Source organism: Rhamphochromis longiceps, linkage group LG23 (genome assembly GCF_057381845.1).
Source record: "Rhamphochromis longiceps isolate RC_006_pf linkage group LG23, R_longiceps_female_GT1.1, whole genome shotgun sequence".
In the NCBI taxonomy this organism is placed as follows: Eukaryota; Metazoa; Chordata; class Actinopteri; order Cichliformes; family Cichlidae; genus Rhamphochromis; species Rhamphochromis longiceps.
Genome location: NC_140578.1, coordinates 47499599 through 47520092, shown reverse-complemented (window position 1 = coordinate 47520092; position 20494 = coordinate 47499599). Strand labels below are relative to the sequence as shown.

Sequence of the window (20494 nt, the reverse complement as noted above, 5' to 3'; positions counted from 1 at the left end):
CCTTGTGCTTCTGTTTTTTCTCCCAGTTCTCCATCGGTAGCTCGATTCCTGTTCCATGGACGGTTTAAGTAAGTTCCAGTAAGGAGTCACCTGAATGTCACACGTGACTCTGTGGATTTATGGATCAATTCAGTATAAGGTTGATTCAAAAAAATTAATGCTCTGTAATACTGAACAGGATGTATTTATCATCACATCTTTTCTTGAAATGAAATATGAATGATAACATATGAAACTGGGTTAGCCAAAAAAGATCAATAAATGGATTCGATGGTTAAAGATCAGTGTTATTAGCTAAAATTAACAGGTAGCGACTTTTTATCTCTCACGTCATTAAATCATGTCATAATCACCATTGTGCTACTCACTCTGCTTTAAAGAGGTTTTAAAATGTGCTTTTATTAGCAACTGACTTGCAGAATTATAATTCCTGTATATACCATGTTTTTGTTATATCAGCACAAAAAACAATTAAATGTTTTGTAGATGTAGTTAACTAGAAAATAACAATTGTGATTCTTTTTAAAAATATTGTTATGTAAATTATTTAACATTACTACCCTGTGGATTCATGGAACTTTGAAGGAAATGTGGCGCTTTAACAATGTATATTTGAAAAGAGGATTGGGTCATTGCCCCGGCGCAGCACCTGTAGGTGATGCAGACCTGTCTACATCTAATCCAAACTCATGTCTTCTATTAGTGGATGAATAATTCACTTAGTAAATGTCTTTCAGGGAACGGTGAAAGCAGTCTGTCAAGGAAAGAGCTGTGCTTTAGTCATAACACAATACAAAACTGCAGAATCATTACAAAATGGAAGTGGCAGATTGATGTGAGACTGAGCAGGTGTTGGGAGATGAATGTAAGTCTGCCAGAGGAATACTAAAGCTCAAATAAAGTGAAATATAAGCTGTAAAAACACAGACACATGACAACGAGCAGAAAAACGGGGTTTTCCTACCGTCCTCTGTGGGGACATAGATGTTCAGATAAAGGCAGTCCTCGCTCTGCTCCTGCACGTAGGTAACTACTGTATCCAAGTTAGCCGTGAACCACACGGGGAGCATATCATTGAGTAAAAAGCGGTCCTCTAAGAACTGAGGACAAACTGAAGGAAACTGAGTAGCATTCCTGATACCGGGCCACGACATGGGGGGCTCTGGTGGTTGGAACCTCCTCTCCCCCGTTGGGGCCATTGCATATGGAATCCCCAAATACTGCTCCACTGGTCCCAGTATCTCATTGGGCAATGTAAGTTTCACTCCCCGCAACTTCCCATAATTGGTGGTGACTACAGGGTGCTGCTGGGCTTGAACGATAGCTGACGAGATCAACACCAGCCCCATCCACGACAGAATGCTGACCTTAGCCATGCAGTAACACATCCATGAAAGGCCTCCAGATGCTGTCATGCTCCTTTTGTGCTGAGCCCGAGCCTGGCAGGTTGTGGTTTTGGTCCACGCTTGGGTCCTGGGCACCCCACCAAGAAGCTGCCTGCTTCTCCTCAGGATGCAAGTTGAGCACATGAGCCCCGGCCAGTCAAAGCAGCTTTCTCAGAGCTCCCCATCCCAAGACTCTGTGGAGGTTGATGGCTGCTGGGTAACTGTCACTCCCAGAAGAAAGCACTCTGAAGAACACTTTGGTTATCTCAAGTCCAGCTTGACGAGATAGATAGTCCTAAAAGAACAACAAAAAGCATGTTGAGTGTTTCCACTACGACATATTTACAGTGTTATTGCAGTTTACCAGATGAGTCTGAGCAGATTAATCATCTTTAATTCAGCAAATTACTAGGGAAAAATTACTTGGATATATGATGTGTATGCACACGTATGTTCTTGAGAGGGTGAACTTAACCTTGGTTATCGCCTAAATGGTTTTGTTGGTTAGGACGAAGGACAAAATTTTGACTTTAATTTAAAAAGTGTTCAAACTTTTATTTGAAATGATTTTCTGTGCTCTCAGAATATATTGTTTGGTTTAGGTTTTCTTTAAACTTACCTTGACCTCACCCCCAACTGTAATGTTTCTATGTGTCGTTTTGCATCATAGATTGAAACATTAATGGTTTCAAAATGTTGCTTTTTAACAAGCAGAACCACGATTCGTCTTATATTAAACAACCAGTTTGGCTGCATGTACCTAACCACATTTTGAGTGAAAGTAGCAGCAAATAGTGTAAATAAATATACTATAAAGTGTATACGAGTCTAAACAACTCTTCCTGTTTTCCATATTCCATCCTACATCCTGTTTTGCTGTTTTGTGTTGGTGGCCAGGAATGAAGTCAAAGTTTGATCTGACCTCTGCGACACTCGTAACTCTCTGCTGATTGTGTTTACATTAATTTGAATAAAACATGTGTTAACTATACTTTATTATTATTGTTATCATCATCATCATCATCACATTGGTTTTTGTTTTGTTAAAGTGACCGAAGGCATCGGTGTCCTGCAGTTATTCTGAAAACGTCTTCATTTTCACTGCTTGCTGCCCAATAGCTAAAAATGAGAATACTTTGTTGGCTCCAGAACAAAAGAAAAGAGCGAGCAGAGGACTGTGAAGGATTGAGACTGGTGGAAATGAGTCAATAACAGCACATTTTCTTTGGTGAGGGAGTTCTGGAAAGTTCCTGGAATTATAAATCTATCCTGTAGGCTCTGAAGCATCTCACTGATATTAATTCAAGGTCCTGTTATAGCACCTTCTTCATTTTAAACTATATAGTTTTCATATTTTATTGGTTAAGGAAAATCAGCTCCAATCCAAATGTGTTGATTAATTATCCTCCCATTAAGTGCCACTGAAAGCAGCCAAATCAGTGATTCAATCTCATGCTGACCAGCACTGAGTCCTTTCTCAAAATGAAAAAAACAAAACTGCATGAATAGATGATCTTAGTAAGAGAGTCAAAGTGCCGATCTGTCCGATTCCAACAGCTTTACAATAATGATTAGTAAAACAGAACAGAGGGGAAGAAAATGTTGACTACATAGTTGAGACAAAGGCAAATGGCTGTACAGGCACCCTAACACTAACTGAGTGAATTTCCGAAACATTAACATCACAAAGTCAATCAGCCCTACAATGAGTGTGGATGTAGTGAAAAGAGAGTATGTCCCTGATCAGCGACACTGCAGTGCAGCAAGTGTAATTAGTTAAAGTCATCACAAAAAATGATAAAGAATTTTATAGTTTTCATGTTTCAGGAACACTGTATATGCCTGTAACACTGTGTAACATGTGACTATAGTTGCCTGCAATGCACTGGGTGTCTGCTGCTGTGCTCCATATGTATCGAGGATCATTAGTTTCCATGATCAGATTCACATTTAGTTTGTGAAAAGAGACACAAGTATACACATTTGTGTTGGCAGCAAGTAGAAATAGTTTCCCTTACAAATAACTTCCATTCACTGAACTAACACAACCAGTGCCTCAACATTTTAATGCTTTGAGCTCATATTTCTTTAATGCTACCTTTTAAATCTTGAAATGGCCTGACTCAGCGGTCCCCAACCTTTTTTGCTCCAGACCGGTTTAATATCAGACAACATTTTCACGGACCGGCCTTTAAGGAGTCGCGGATAAATACAACAAAATAAAAGGATGCAGCCAAGACAAAAACTGCTATTTTGTAAATATAATACTAAACATCAATTCACTGTGTAATTGTGTAACTTGCACCAACAACATCGAAAGTAACATCCTCCTCTCTGCCCCTTAATGCTCTCTATGATAACGCGTAACTATTTCTTTCAAAGTAAGACACACAACCACAACATTTGAAAAAAAAACAAGGGAAACCGAGTTAACGACAAAAACCCTGAAAACCATCAATTTCACACCCGAGCCTCGACTCTCGCGGCCGCTGGCCTAACAAATAAAACACCTGAATACACGTTTACACCAGACACATGATAGCTGTGGAGGACCAGAAGAGCCATGTGCATCAAATTCACTTTTTAATCACTGTATTTATTTAAACATTAATATATTATTTAATCATTTCATTTAAATAAAAATTATATTTATATTTCAAAATGAATTTCATTAATAAATACTACAACTTTAACATCCATTATCTGAGCTGGCTTCCACTCTGGAGGTTCTTCAAAAGGTGAGCAAATATGTCTTTCTTATTTCTCAGACCTGAGAATCTCGCGTTATAACAATTGTAATTGAGACTCTGGAATCCAGGTCTGGCTCTGAGTCTTGGCTGGGTTTGGACCCGGATTCAGACTGTTTTTATAAAATAACAGTCTGAATCTGGGTCCAAGCCTGGCCAAGATTCAGGGCCAGACCAAGACTTGGCTGACATCTGACTACCTATAACCTTTTTTTTAAAAATGCAAAAGTGTGATTTATCACTGCAACAGACACATGTTTTTGACCATGCAGTGTTCACTTCCCAAAGCATTTTGGTTATATTTTAACTTGAATTTGGGGAAAACAATTGTTATGGTAAATGGCCTGTATTTGTATAGTACTTTACTAGTCCCTAAGGACCCCAAAGCGCTTTACACAACCTGTCATCCACCCATTCACACACACATTCACACACTGGTGATGGCAGCTACACTGTAGCCACAGCCGCCCTGGGGCGCACTGACAGAGGCGAGGCTGCCGGACACTGGCGCCACCGGGCCCTCTGACCACCACCAGTAGGCAACAGGTGAAGTGTCTTGCCCAAACACACAACGACCGAGACTGTCAGAGCCAGTGCTCGAACCAGCAACCTTCAGATTACAAGGCGAACTCCCAACTCTTGAGCCACGATCGACCAGGGCCACGGTTGTGGTGACAGCAGAGTATGTGTCGTGCGGGATGGTGATTACGGTAATTTTCGCACAATATGTCATTTTTTAGTCTTAACAGGTTACTGTAACTTTTTCTGGTAGAGGGTGTGCCACATGCTTGTTTAATGAAGATGGTTCTTGCTTTGTGGCAATGTTCCACAGTTTTATAGCATTTTGATTGAATTGTGTGACTGCTGTGCAAGTTGTTGTGTAAGTTGGAAAAAATGCATCCAATTGTTGTCAATTGTTTTATTGATAATGGCTGCAAAATGCTGCCCCCGCGACCCGGCCTCGGATAAAGCGGATGAGGATGGATGGCTGCAAAATGAATTCCCCAAAAGTGATATTTTCCTCACTAGTCTTTTCTGAAGATGTATTTTTGCATGTTTAAGTGAAGGCACAGCAGTAAGATGTTTGCAGGTTTATGATTTCAAATTTTACATTAAAACATGAAAATACAGCATAGTAATAGATTTTATGTATAATATAAAGAGCAGCTCCATTTAAAATGCACAGTTTCACCGTTGTTTTACCAGTTCAATTTAGTTTTTTGTTTGACATTTCCCTTTTAATTTTACAATTTATGGATCCACAATAAGCAATTATTACATGTAAAAAATACAGGAAATATTCTATGAATACACAACAATTGTTGTGTGAAATTAATTTCTTTTTTTGTAGATTTAACAGTTGTGTGTTTCATTCACTGTAAATCAGTTTACATATTTTCTGTTTTTTTTTTTCTTTTCTCTTTTTTTTTTGCCTGAAACCCTAAGGAACAACTTTATTACCAGACAAACATGTTTCAGCTTGTGGCCTTCATTGGGGCTATTACAAAACACCAAACAGCTTGTGCTTAATTTAAAATAAAACAACAGAAAATAAAAAAACTAATGACCCAATCAGCCACTCACACATAAACATCATCATTAATGGGGATGATGATTGTTGAAATAGGTTCTGGACCGAACCATTATAGGATAAGGTGACTGGATGTCACCTTATCCATGTAAAAGTGGGTCATTCCCACAGGTGCACATAAAATGCAAACAAGATAAAAATATACATAACAATCACAGGAACTCTACGAAATGAATTCCATGAAATAAACAACAACAATTTGCATCACAATTTTTAGAGACATTTTTTCAGAGACAAAAATAGATTGAATCAGAAACTTTTTTAAAAGGTTCCTTCATGTAATGATCTGCTAGAGGGTGTGGGGGGGCCACAGCCTCGTCCTCCAGGGCATGAAGCAGGTATGGAGGAGATCAAAACTCCAGACATCCAGAGGCCCCCAGAACACAAGAGACCAAGGAAGACCAACAGAGGGGCAACAGAGTGTGGGGCCTCCGTGGAGCAGAAGCCAGGGGGGGTTGCAGCGACGTGCCCGTGAGCTCTGCCGGCAGCCAGCTGTGCCTGAGTGACTGAGCCCCAGACCGAGAGGCCGAGAGTACCCCACCCCCGAAGTGGCCCTAGCGAGCCCCAGGCTCCAGGCCCCGATAAGCAGCCACCAAGGAGTGAGCCAGTGTGTACCCAGACGCCCATCCCGGACACAAAGAACCACCAACGCACCGATGTCTGAGGGAGTCCGCCACTGGCAGGGGAAGTAGTGGTGGTGGTAGTGGTGGTGTTGGGCGGGGGGAGATAGGCCTCCAAACCTTGGAGGGCCTGAGATGTCCCCAGAGAGGTGGCGTCTGATACCCAACCTGACATGTAGACACAGACATACAGGCACACACAGATACAAACATCCATTCCCACCCTCATGCTCTCATATGCACTTACTCCACACTCAACCAACGTGGAGACAGACATAAAGAGACGCTGTACACACGATCACACTCCCCAAGCGTACTCTACAAACCGGGTCTAGGTACCCTTGCCCCTGGAGGGGGGAACTGCACCCAGACCCAGGTGGTGTTACCCTTTTCCCTGCGGTGGGGAGAGGCAGACCGCCCCGACTCCGCAGCAGCAGGGAGGCCCCACACTCCAGACCCCAGTCGGACGGCCAACTCCTCCTCCTAGCCCCCTCGCTCCAGCAGGCCGCAGAGAACGGGGGTGAAAGAAGACTCCAAACCTCCCTCCGCCCGCTCATTGTAGTGTTGATGCATGTGTGTTCTAAGGTGCATTTAAAACCCAGGAGGGCATGGAGCTACCTGCCAGAGAGCAGCAGGTAAGCGCATGGTCCCTCCTGCTAGCCCTCAATGTCTACGTGTATTTAAAATTAAGAGGTGGGCAACGACGCCAGGGGTGGGGTTAGAGCTGGGCGATATATCGAGTTTTTAAAACATATCGATATATTTTTATACGAGATATAAGATGTGACAATATCCTTTATATCGATATAGTCTATGTTACGTTATAATTATAGTTGTGGAGCCGCAAGTTTGCCTCTCTTTCGTCCACTTTTGTCTCTACGCAACGTTACTCCGCCTCGCCTTCACTGAAGACAACTCCCCCTCCTACCCCATCGCTTCACGTGCAGGCAGCGACAAGACGGACAAGGCAAATCTCCGTTAACGAGTTACTGCGCATCGCCCCATGCGTGGGGCTGGACGGCGTCAACGTGCTAACGAGCTAAACATGCTAACGAGCTAACCGCGCTAACGAGCTAACAGCGCTAACCCTAAAATCCTTTCATTCTCTCAAAAGTTGACAGCGCGCCTTATGTATGAATTCTGGTTGTGCTTGATGGCCGCGAACCGATTTTATGTGGAACACGGCGCTCAGCAATCTGTCAAAAATGTTTGAGTACGACTTTGGTAAGCTACGGAGCTGCACCGCTTGATAGATTGTCGGCGCATTACGGCTACCGAGGAGCTTCGCGGAGTGATACGTACTGTGCATCAACGTAATATTACCGTATTGTGTGTGTATAAGGACCATAAATGGCACCTGTAAGAGACGTGGTTATGAAGCGGATTTCAAACTCCAGGCTGTCAGTCACGCAGTAAAACTTGGGAACAGAGCAGCTGTGAAATCTGTCTTTGTTATTACGCTCAGCGTCTTTTAGTTTACATTTTGACTGCACAATTGTGAGCTCTTTGTTATGCACAAAAACAACCTTGTTTTCTTTTATTTATGGAGCATGATTATTTAATGAATGCTCATAATTTAATTTTGAGTAATTTTTCATGTACATCTGTGCTGTATGTTAATAAAAGTGCCTGTGTGACATCTGGGACACAGCTTTGACTAAGAACTCTTTTTGTTCTTACTTTATGGCTTAAAAAAAATATCGAGATATATATCTTATATCGCCATCCAGCTAAAAAATATCGAGATATGAATTTTGGGTCATATCGCCCAGCCCTAGGTGGGGTATACACCCTGATGGTCTTTTGGAGTCCGTGTAGCGTGCCCACCCCCAAGATCCTATATGTATGTGTAATGAGAGTGTGAGTAATGTGAATGTCTAAGTTGTGGGATAAAATTGAGAAACAGGCAGCCAGAAGGGGCAGAGGGGGGGGTAGCCTCCTCTGCACCCTGGTGACATACCCCTACTCCAAGGCCCTGCATGTGTGGGTGGTTGTGGTGAAGCGGGAAGGGGGAGGCAGCTGGAGATGGGGAGGGAAGGAAGGGAGGGGCAAGTGACCCCTCCCTGGGGCCAGCTCCCCCGCTGACCCCAGTAGGCACCCCCATACTCAACCCACCAGGGAAAGGGGGCCCAGGCCCATCCGGACCGGGGCCCAGTACAGCAGCGCTGCCCGGCCCCACAGAGCCCGGGACAGTCCACCCAACCCCACCACAGAGAAAACTGCACCCACCCCACCATCCACTCATCTTCCAGACTACATGAGACAATAGACGCCCAGGCTGAGATCTTCCTCCACCTCTCCTGTATCTCCCCCTCCTGCAGAGAGTTCCTGAAGAGAGGAAAGTTCCTGCAAGATGTGACAATCTCCCCCACCAGTTGAAGAGCCCCCCAGGTGGCTCAATGCACTGGCGGCACCCTGCTCCAGGGCTGGGCCCCATGCACCCACCCGCCCACAACCCCGGCAACACACCAACCAGGACCCAAGCCCCCAAGACCCAGCCAGGGCCCCAGCCCAGAGACGGAGCGCCCCCAGAACCTCACGCCCATCCCGGACCCACCCAGGGCCAGCCAGGCTACCAGGTCAGTAACCCACGTCCTTCAGCACAGACCCTCCCCTAGCCCCGCTGCACGCAGCCGCGAGGAAACAGTCACCTGAGAGCCAACAGAGCCCTTAAAGGGCCATGACCGCTACCCCGTGTTGAGTCCTCCAAGGAAGATGCTCCTGGGGACCCCCCCCCCCGACGCCCTGAGCCTGTCCCTACCCCCACACCAATCACAACAGTGAAGGCGGGACCAAACTATGACCCCCCACCCCCACTAGGTGATGGAGCTGATCAAAGGAGCCCAGAGCAATTGATCTGATGTGATGGCAGAGGCTGTATCAAGACTAATGTAATCTAATAGATAATTTCTATATTGGTTAGAATTAAGATTATTTTTATTTTTCCAGTTCATGAGGACTGTTTTCTTGGCTATGCATAGGGCAGTGAAAACCATATGGGCGATATTCTTTTCTGAAGTGACATTATCTAAGCTGCCCAACAAACACACTAAGGGGGAAGTTGGAATGTTACATTTCAGACACTTTGATAAGTCTTTACATATCTCGCGCCAAAACTTCTGAACTGGTGGACAGAACCAAAGAGCGTGGATATAATTGTCCGGTGAATTGGTTTGGCAGTGTGAGCAGTTGTTGGTAGACGTAAAGCCCATCTTGAACATCCGATGACCTGTATAGTGCACTCTATGTAATATTTTGTATTGAATTAATTGAAGACTGGGATTTCTAACTAGATGAAAGGTTTTTAAGCAAATCTGAGACCAGAAGTTTAGGTCTAAGTTAACTGATAAATCCGCTTCCCATTTTGCAATAGGAAGTGATATTGATTCATCTGTTTTAGAAAGCATTCTGTATATTTTGGATAGTAATTTGGGGGTTTTAAGAGTAAGGAAATGTGTCGCACTTGGTGGTGTTTGTAGTTCAACTTGACCCGGTTTAAATTTCTTTCTTACTATGGATTTAATTTGTTGATATTCTAAAAGTCTTTTCTTGTTGATCCCATATTGTGTAACTAGTCCGTCAAATGAAATAAATTCTGTTTCTTCTAGTATATGTTCTAAATATTTGATTCCTTTACCACTCCAGTTTACATATCTTCTGTGTAAAGCTATCTACTGCTGCTGTATTTTTTACAGGAAGTCCCTGGTAACCCCAGCTGCCAGCGTTTTCCTGTAAAAACAGCACTTTTTGTTTTTTTTACAGTGATATGTCTAAAAAAAACACACAAATATACATTTGTATACAGTGTTGGGAAGGTTACTTTTAAAATGTATTCCGTTACAGAATACATGCCCCAAAATGTATTCTGTAACGTATTCCGTTACGTTACTCAATGACAGTAACGTATTCTGAATACTTTGGATTACTTAATATATTATCGTGCTTTTTACAACAACGTGAATGTACTATTGCTGTGATTTATTACTGTTACTGAAGGTCCGCGACTCCGAACTGTAGTAAAGGGACCTCTGACTAATACGGCGGGGTCCCTGTCGGCTCGTAGCCGAAAAATAGCTTTACTTTCTTGTGTGGGTCAATTTTTCTTGCGAGAGACAGAGAGAGGCGTTGAAAGGCTGCTCCAACGGAACTTATTGTTTCGGAGGAAAACACGAACACAGTGTACAGTCGAGTCTTAATAGCTTACTTACAACTGGGCTCGTCAGGCTCTCTTCTTGGCTGCAGTGGTTATTATTATATTTACATGCTTCCAGCTCCCGTTTTTGCTCGACGACAACTCGTACCTTTCCACTCCCCTTTTTCTCCCTCCTCGCGCTCACAGACACATAACGTGTATGGCAGTCCATTCTCCCTGCAGCACGGACTACACTGCCCATGATGCTACATTCTTTAGAGCTATGCTTGTAGCATTCTGCCTGTTAGCTTAGCACAACAACAACGAAAAGGCGCTCTCTCACCCAGGAAACACAGAGAGAGAGAGAGCATCACCCTGTAACCATGGCAACCGTAACGCTGCCGCCTGGAACAACAGAACGTAGCTGTCAAACAAAACCCAAACAGTCCTCACCCGCGACAACATGAAACAGGACAGTACCGCAGTGTAATCCATTTATTTCAACAAAGTAACTGTATTCTGAATACCACCTTTTTAAACTGTAACGGAATACAGTTACTCATATTTTGTATTCTAAATACGTAACGGCGGTACATGTATTCCGTTACTCCCCAACACTGTTTGTATATGTATTTTTAACAGTTAGTGCTTTTTTCCCTTTTAAAGCATATATTGTAATACTGCGCTCAATAAACTAATCACCTCTGAGTCCATTTGTGCTTTCTTTCTTGCCAGCCACTTGGCAGCACTTCTGTTCACACAGCTGAGCCATATTTACTCTGATGGATGTTACAGATGAAACTCTGAGTACAGCTTCCAGGTGGGCATCTGGAAGCCCTGACCTGAACTTGCTTTAACAAGCAAGACCTGGAATATCAGCAGCATGCAGCTCGTCAGCTGTCAGGTAACTTACTTCAACTGCAGCGTCAATATCCAAATTCCTCAATCCATATAAGTCATCTCACACTTCTATTGAACTCAACAAAAAAGTACTGGAACATCCATCTTTCTTGAAATTTTCTTCATTTGGCACCGAGTTTTCTTTTAGGTTTTTGAGAGCAACTTTACAAAGCATTCACAAAATTATGTTTAAGTAATGATTTTTAATAATAATTAGTGCTGTCAGCATGGATCTAGTTAAAATGACGTTAACACCATAACTGCATTAAAGTAAATCCTGTTAACGAGTTACCACGGATCAGCCCGTGTGGGCTGCACGGTGTCAACGCGTTAGCACCGTTAGCTCTTTAACGATCCGTGGTAACTCGTTAACGGAGATTTACCGCATTAATGAATTTATCCTCAGCAGCAGAGGTGGCTCTTGGTCCTCATGTCAGACAGTTTCATCGTGGTCTTGATGGTTTCTGCGACTGCACTCGGGGACACATTCAAAGTTTTAGCAATTTTCCGGACTGACTGAGCTTCAGTTCTTAAAGTAATGATGGGCTGTTGTTTCTCTCTACTCCGATTGGTTCTTGTCATAATATGAATTCTAACAGTTGTCAAATAGGGCTGTCAGCTGTGCACCAACCTGACTGCTGCACAACACAACTGATGGTGCCAACGTCATTAAGAAGGCAAGAAACTCCACCAATGAACCCTGACAGGCTCACCTGTGAGGTGAAACCATGTCAGGTGATGACATCATGAAGCTCACTGAGAGAAGGCCGAGGGTTTGCAGCTGTCGACACAGCAGAGGGCGGCTACTGTCAGGAATCTAAATATAAAACATATTTAAAGTTATTCCTCAATTTTTTTCTTTGCTACATAACTCCATATATCTTTCTTCGTGAATTTGATGTGTTCAGTTTGTATCTACAACGTAGAAAATAGTAAAAATAATGAAAAAAACATTAAATGAGAAGGTGTGTCCAAACTTTGACTGGTAGTGTACCTGGTAATGCTGAGCATTCACTTGTTTCAGGTGCTTATAAGAGTCAGGACTGGTGTCAGGCAGGACGGCCTCTTGGCTCTATGGCTCCTACACCTGTACTTTCTTCCTCCCTCAGAGGATTTACCAGACCACCATGGTCTTCCACTACATTGCTCTACAAGTTCCCAAGGGCAATAAAACCTCCACCACAAAAGAGCCATAGTGTTATGTCTTCATCAGCGCATGCAGAAAACTACTGATGGATGAATTAATACAATTTTGGCTTTTCAAGCCACTACAGGTTACTTAACACAGGGAACCCATAAATAAAAACATTATACATGTTTGCATATAAATAATAAGGAAAAAGCAAGTTTCGACTCATTTAAAAGTCTTATTAATGAAAATGATGTGAAATAAGCTATATGCCTTTGAAAATGGGCAAGGGCTTTTATTCACTGTAACATTATATAACTGCATATATTCAACATATATTTAACAGAAGATGTATTGATTTTAGTGAGCAGTTGTTTGGTGTTTGACTACAACCGCAGGCTGTACATCACTGGCTCCTATTATGTTCACGCTGCCTCGCATGGCAGCACAGGAGTCACCAAACAGTAAAAGCATAAATGCAGCAAATGAAATGAAATTGTTACTCATTCTTAACTGAGGGTATATGCTTGTTTTTCTTTTTTTCCCTTGTGTGTGTGTGTGTGTGATAAATTGACAGAGTTTATATTACTTGCAGTAATGGGGCATTTTATGATGTGTGTTTGGGGGATAGGGTGTGTTTGTGTTTTTCAAAAAAGTCCTTCAGATGGCTCGAGCTGAATACAGAGTATGCATCCATAGGTCTCCTTGACAGAAGCACACAGGAGATTGTGAACATTGTTCTGACTCGTAATGATTATATGAGATACGTCTTATGAATATCAATGAAGCCGCAGTCTGTCATTTGCATTTCAATCATCATAAAATGATCCAGTCAGGCACTCTCTACTCCTGTGGCTATCACAGGAAGTTGAACAGACATAAAACAATAGAACTGCAACATACAGTTGCAAGAAAAAGTAAATCTTTTAGAGTTGTCAGGATTTCTGCATTGATTATTAATAAAACTGTTCTGAGATTCATCTAAGTCATAACAACAAAGCACACAATCTGACAAAGCTAATAACACACTCGTTTTTTTCAGAATCTCCACTTTACAGAAACAACCACTGTCTTTCTTGAACATAGTGAGTAATCAGTAATGGATTACAGGCTGGAAAAAGTAAACGTGTCATTTCTCCAGAAGCTACTTGGATCAGCTGACTTTAGAGCAGCGCCACCAAAGAAATCTGTGCTGCCAACATCAAACTGCACACCAACAACAAAATATCACCACAAATTTAAAGGAAAGTGGAGGGAGCATCGGGGTTTGAGGCTGCTTTGGTTGGTAATAAGTGAAGGAACAATGAATGAAAATGCTACCCACAGCTAGCTGCCTCATCTTAGACAGAAGATAACTAGTAGATGTTGCATGAAAGAACAAGACAATAAACGAGCATATCACATGCAGAAAAAAGAGAAAAATACATTTTTAAAGAAAATTCTAAGCTTTTTAATGAAGGCATCCAATAAATCTGAATAATCTGAAATATTTGAAGGATAAATGATCTTAAATCCCTCTTCACTGTAAAAGTGTCTTAAGCAGCAACAGGGAAAGTGTGAAAGAGGCCAACGCTCCTAAAACACATGCTATGAAACTTGGGAAATTCCAGCAATCACTCTGATGTGCTAAGGCCGGATGGATGGATGGATGGATGGATGGATGGATGGATGGATGGATGGATGGATGGATGGATGGATGGATGGATGGATGGATAGATAGATAGATAGATAGATAGATAGATAGATAGATAGATAGATAGATAGATAGATAGATAGATAGATAGATAGATAGCATGTCTGTTTTGCATTTTCCATCTCGCCTACTAACATTGGTTTTAAACCAGAGAAAGAAACTCAGATATGCTGTGATGTGAAGAATGTCTCTATTTTCTCCTTCTTATGTTACACAAACATGATGAGTGACTCAAGTTGTTAGCTTCTTAAATATGTGTTTTCCTGAAGTATCCTTTACCAGGACGATGACGTTTACACCTGTGCTCTTCATCTCAAAAGTCATTTCGATATAGTTCAAAGATTTCATAGCATTTCATATAAATGACATAAAATGTTTGTGCTGATCAATAACTATTGACTGTGAGCTCTTTGCATCAATATGACTGCTTAGCACTAGAAGCACCCGGAGGCTAACTCTGATCCCTTGGCGAGTCAAATAACTTCATCATCTCGTTTTTCATAACTTGTCTGAAGATTGGTTTAATCATCACAGGGTGATTTTTGAAGTGTGTGGGATCTCGATGCGCGGCCACCGTATCCTAGAGAAAGCAGACTAATCATTTTAATTTTGTAAAGAAACATTTCTCAGGGAAAAAGAACCCAATCTGATTTTTTATCAGCTTGTAATCGACAACATTAACTTTTAATTTCTTCTTCCTGATAAAGGCAGGCCCTTGCAACGGGGTGCAATGGTATAAATAGCAAGGAGGCTGCACTTTGCAAGAAGTCTTGTAATGGTAGCATAACAATGCTGGGACTTTCTTCACAGCCAAGCCACTTAAGGGCCTGATGTCTGATTTTTTACATTAACTGTGGGTAACTCCCTCTAATTCTGCCAATTTATGGACACATTGATAGAAAATGTGCATAAAGGGGTCAAGATGTTTACAAGAAAGTATTCATACTTACTAGCAACCATGTTGCTAGCAGGTTGCCATAGACCTAAACGTTTCCATACAGTACTCTACTAAAAACACACACCCCATGTGCCAAGTAATTCCTGTTCCAGTTTAGCAGCAATGTGAGAAAGTACCCCAATTATGTAACCAATCTAACGTAAACATAACCTGCAAATGTCAGGGAGAAGACCACCTGCTTTGAGCAGCATGTGAAAATGCACTGACACTTTGTGTTTGCCAGGCTCATCCCATCAGGTGTCATTTACGGATTTTAGCCAAAGTCAAGTCTTACCTTTGCAGGAACAATCTAGAAAGAGTGGTCCATGCTTTTATTACTTCACGGCTGGACTACTGCAATTCCCTCTATGCTGGCCTAGATCGTTCCTGTCTACATCGCCTTCAACTGGTGCAGAACGCTGCCGCTCGCCTGTTGACCGGTTCAAAAAAAAGAGACCACATCACTCCGGTTCTCTGCTCTCTCCACTGGCTCCCAGTTGCTTTTAGGATTGATTTTAAAATCTTACTGCTGGCTTTTAAGGTTTTAAATGGCACTGCACCTTCTTACCTGTCAGAACTCCTTAGTACTTATCGCCCCAGGAGATCTTTGAGGTCAGCCAATCTGATGCTTTTAGATGTTCCCAGGTATAAATTAAAGACAAAGGGAGAGAGGGCGTTTGCTGTGGCTGCACCCAGACTGTGGAACAGTTTACCTCCTCACATCAGATTCTCCAAAAGCCTAGAAACTTTTAAAACTGCTCTTAAAACTCACCTCTTTTCATTGGCTTTTAGAAAGGTTTAATTAATTTGTTTATTTATTTTTTATTTGATCAGCGAGGTGTTTTACGAAATTGTGTTCTATTGTATTTTTATCTGTATTTACTGTACAGCACTTTGGTCAGCCTTGGTTGTTTTTAAATGTGCTCTATAAATAAACTTGACTTGACTTGACTTGACAAAACATGAACTACCCACAGAAGCCATTGTGGGGTAAACTCACACTCCACACCCTCACATGTGTGGTAACATGGTGGCAGAACAACCACTGGCTAAGCATGAGTCGGGTCCATCTCTGTTTGCTTATTCTACCATCACAGAGGAGCCGGCCCTTTGCATTGGCCCCTGTGGACACCAGTGACACAATGAACTAAAAGTTAAGGTAGGCCCAAGCGCGTAGCTCATGCCATCAACATGCAACAGTAAAAACATTCTCTAAGAGAGATGATGCTTTCAAGCACCCTTCTTTGAACATGAGAGAGAGTTACCCCCCCCCCCCCCCCCACACACACACACATCAGAATGAATCAAAGCTTTGCTAAACTCAAGTCTTGGTGTTTGAAGAATGTATTTCTTTAGAGAATCATATGATTATCAATAATAATCAATAATACTCCTGCAGCGGCTTTCAAATGCAAAACATATGTTTCACCTGATGTTCACACATCACATCTATTTTCTGGGTGTGTCTATGTTTTTATGGTCCCTTTTGCACCAAGTTCACCACTCCATTGTGCGTTCATGAATGACAACACATACAAGGTCATCCGTTTTTAAACCAGCAGCCTGTGTGGAACTGCAATCTGCTGCTGTTACGGAGCCAGTGTGAATGCCACAGATCCATTGAAACCACAGCATTAGCAGCGATGAAGCTGTAAATATCCACGCAAGAGACAAACCCCACTCAACCTTCCACTCTAACCGCCTTTTTTCCTGTTTTTTTCCTCCCTTTTTCTCAAAATCCACGTACAGATATCCACACCACCATCTTGTGGATGCTTCGATAGAGACGCACGCAGAGAAGTCCTGCTGGAAGATGCCCGTCTTTGTTGCATCCCATACACACAAGAGTTGTGGAAAAACGCGAGTGTGTGGCGTGTTGAAACGTTTTGCCACCTAGAGGGAAAAACGTTTTTAAGCTGGTGGAATACATCCGCCTATCGTGTCGGCGCTGTCGCAATAAAGGTAACCGAGCTGTTCAACGGGCGCAGAGTTTGGTTTAAGACACGATTCCAAGTCTGCGTGTCTACACAGAAATACACAAATAAACAAAAAGTGCAGTTCGGGATTTGAGATGTATGTTTATCATCTTCTGCATCAACCGACATCTTTACTGCAGCAAATCGTTTCTCTAATCAACACGTTCACGTGAACTGGAGTCTAATGAAAGTGCGCAAGAACAAGCCTGTCGTGCTGCGGGGTTTTCAGGTGAAAAAATCGCCATGCCAGACTCCTAACAGTTTTTCCAACTGTAAAAAGGAAAAGCCTGATTCTATTAAGGTTACCAGTGTCTGGAAGAATCCCCTTTGGACTGTGCTATGTTGCGAGACAGCAGAGGAGGGGGTCAGCCCATGGAAACGCACAGACCTTCTCCCCTTCTCTATAAATCTACACTGTTATTTCTCGCTCGGGAAAGCTGTGAGGCTCGCCATGACATCCCGCCGGCAGCGCACTTACCTCAGCCTGTATCACCAACGTCTGACTTAAATGTAAGTCCCGACTTCAGGCGAAATACACACCACATAAGAAAAACGCAATAAAGTCCACGTCCAACCCGCTGCTCTGCAAATCCAAAGTAAGACGCGCAGTCTTTGCGCTCTGAACACAGTTAACTGTACGTCCAGCATGTGTCTTTGAGACAGACTGAGTGTGTGTGTGTGTGTGTGTGTGTGTGTGTGTGTGTGGTATGGGAGAATAGAGATGCGGCTTTATCAGCACAGAAGATGTTTCAATGAGTCACTGCAGAGGCACTGGAAACGGTGCTGAATCTAATTGCTCTCGCAGACCGAGTGTATTGCGCGGACAAGATTAGTGATAGAGAAACCAGGTCTCTCTCTCTCTCTCTCGCTTGCCATTGGACTACACCGACTGAAATATACTAAGCCTGCAGCCAATGGATTGCCGCATTCTCTCCATCACCCTTAACCAGCCGCTGAGTTGTGGCAGCTCTGGCATGGAGCATGGCACCAGCTACTCTTCAAACCCGGTTCTGGGTGCTAACATCACTGCACAATAGCTCACAATCACAAGGCAGGCTTTGCACTCATGCAAATGAAAAACTTTGTCTTCCTATTCTTGTCATAGTTTAGGATAATCTGACAGGTTAGCACTGTCAGATTATCCTAAACTTCACTGTCCACTTTTAAATCACGTCTTAAATCCCGCTTTTGGCTTTTAACCTCAGTGAGACTCAGTTTCTCTTGTAATGAAATTAGTTATTTAATTAATTATTTTACTTTTGCTTTTATTTATATCTTATGTAATTTTATTATATAGTTCCAATGTACAGCACTTTGTGTCAGCTGCGGTTGTTCATATATATATATATATATATATATATATATATATATATATATATATATATATATATATATATATATATATATATGTGTGTGTGTGTGTGTGTGTGTGTGTGTGTGTGTGTGTATATATACATATATACATGTAAGCGCCAGACGTCTGCTTTATATTTTTATTTACGATTGAGTTCATGTTTGTTTTATAATTCATAGATTCATTACATAGGTCATCTTTTCAGGATTAATAAATGTGAAAATATATGTGTTTACATAAAGTAATTTTAAGTCACTGTTTTGGGATTGGAACCTAAAAGGGGGTACCTCTCACTTTAAGTATGTAAGTGCAATAGTAGCATAAAACCCTGTGTGAGAGGGAAGGGGAGGAGCATGGACAGAGAGGTTAGGAGTCTCACGGTTTTCTGACCGTGTGCACAGCTAGTTCTGGATAACTGCTATTTTTTGGAACTGTCATGCCTTTTAGGAAGGAGTTCATTGTCACATCTTCAGTTTGTAATAAATAAACAGTCTTCAAATCAAAATGCAACTGGAAGCATTTCTTTTGGAAACCAGGAACACGCGTCAGCCATAGACTCTTCTTTTTTGAACTTGGTTTATTGGAAATTACCCTACATTTAGTCAGAAAACCCCTCTTGCTCCTTTTTTGGGAAAAGGAATACTGAAAAGGATCATGTTTAGCAACGCCGTGCACTGTGGATTGAAGGTAATAGCCTACTTGGAGGAAGAATCACGGTAAGCAGTGAAAACAAGCTTTGCTACTGTGGAAATTTGTCATAATGCATGAGAGTGATGAAGAACTAGTGTGTGGAAAAAGAGAATCAAAAATGACAGAAAAGGCTGTCGAGGAAAAGCTGCAGAGGTTGACCCAGTCTAGAAAGGCTAAGCTAGGCCACCTAACTAGCCAAGCTAATCAGCTCGAACGGCTAATGGAAGATGATGCTAACGTGAATGCTGTTAAGCAGAAATTGCGTTTAGACTACCAAGATTCATTTGGAGAACTGTGTAAGATAAATGATAGTTTGAGAGTATTAATGCATGAGGAAGAATTTGAAAAGGACCAAAGTGCTTGGTATGAACCTAATGCTAGTCGTATTCGTGGATTTATGCAACATGTGGAAACGTGGGTTAAAGCAGCTGAGGAGCGCACAGAACAAGCTAAACAGTGTGATGCAGACATCCAGCCTTCCGACAGTGTTTCTGTGATGTCCGCTGCATTAAGCAGTAAAAGCAGGAAGCGCAGGTCAGCCGTTGGGAGCCAAGTGTCCACTGCTTCCTCAGTACGCCTCAAAGCTGAAATGGAGAGGGCCACATTGCTCGCACAAGCAACTGCTCTCAAACAAAAACAAGAGCTTGAACGACAGGAAACTGAGTTGAAAGCAAAAAGAGAGCAGCTAGATCTGCAAACTGCTATTGCCGCCTCTGATGCTAAATTAAAGGTATTAGAGAGTTTTGAAAATGAGCGCTCGTCACATGTGAGTCCTGCATACCCAACGACTATTGATTCTGGATTCATACCATTACCTGTAAGTCAAACTCCAGTCACCAACACAGAAAATGGATATGGGGAATTCATGCCTTTACAAAATCACCCTATTGGTACGCAGCAGTCTAGAGTGGATTTTGCAGCAGATGAGCAAGCAGTTGAAACGCTCTGTACTGTTATGACACGTCAGAATAATATAACTGAGCTGATGGTGAAACAACAAAAAATGATGACATTGCCACCTTTAGACATCCCTACCTTTAGTGGTGATCCTCTAGATTACAATACATTTGTAAGCGCCTTTGAGCACGGAGTAGAGTCTCGCACTGAAAGTCCTAAGGACCGCCTCTACTTCTTAGAGCAGTTCACTAATGGACAGCCGAAAGAGCTAATAAAGAGCTGCCTTCATATGAAGCCAGATGTAGGCTATCACAAGGCTAAACAGCTCCTTAAAGAGCATTTTGGAAATGACTACAAAGTTGCTGTAGCCTACATGAACAAGGTCTCAAACTGGGCACCTATCGAGCCAGAAGATGCAGAAGCTTTAAATGCGTTTTCACTCT

The 20494-nt window shown here is 42.3% G+C and overlaps 1 protein-coding gene across 1 annotated transcript in view; it reads right to left on the bottom strand.

The window, feature by feature from the left end:
* The window catches only part of nlgn4xa (neuroligin 4 X-linked a), a 134291-nt gene extending 116388 nt beyond the window's left edge, over positions 1-17903 (bottom strand). Inside the window, exons 1-2 of the mRNA XM_085397741.1 lie at positions 17589-17903; positions 965-1680 (exon numbers count right to left, since the gene is read on the bottom strand). Coding sequence (XP_085253867.1) covers positions 965-1529 — 565 coding nt within the window. The 5' untranslated portion in view covers positions 1530-1680; positions 17589-17903. The remainder of the gene's footprint in view (positions 1-964; positions 1681-17588) is intronic.
* Positions 17904-20494: the final 2591 nt, after the last annotated feature.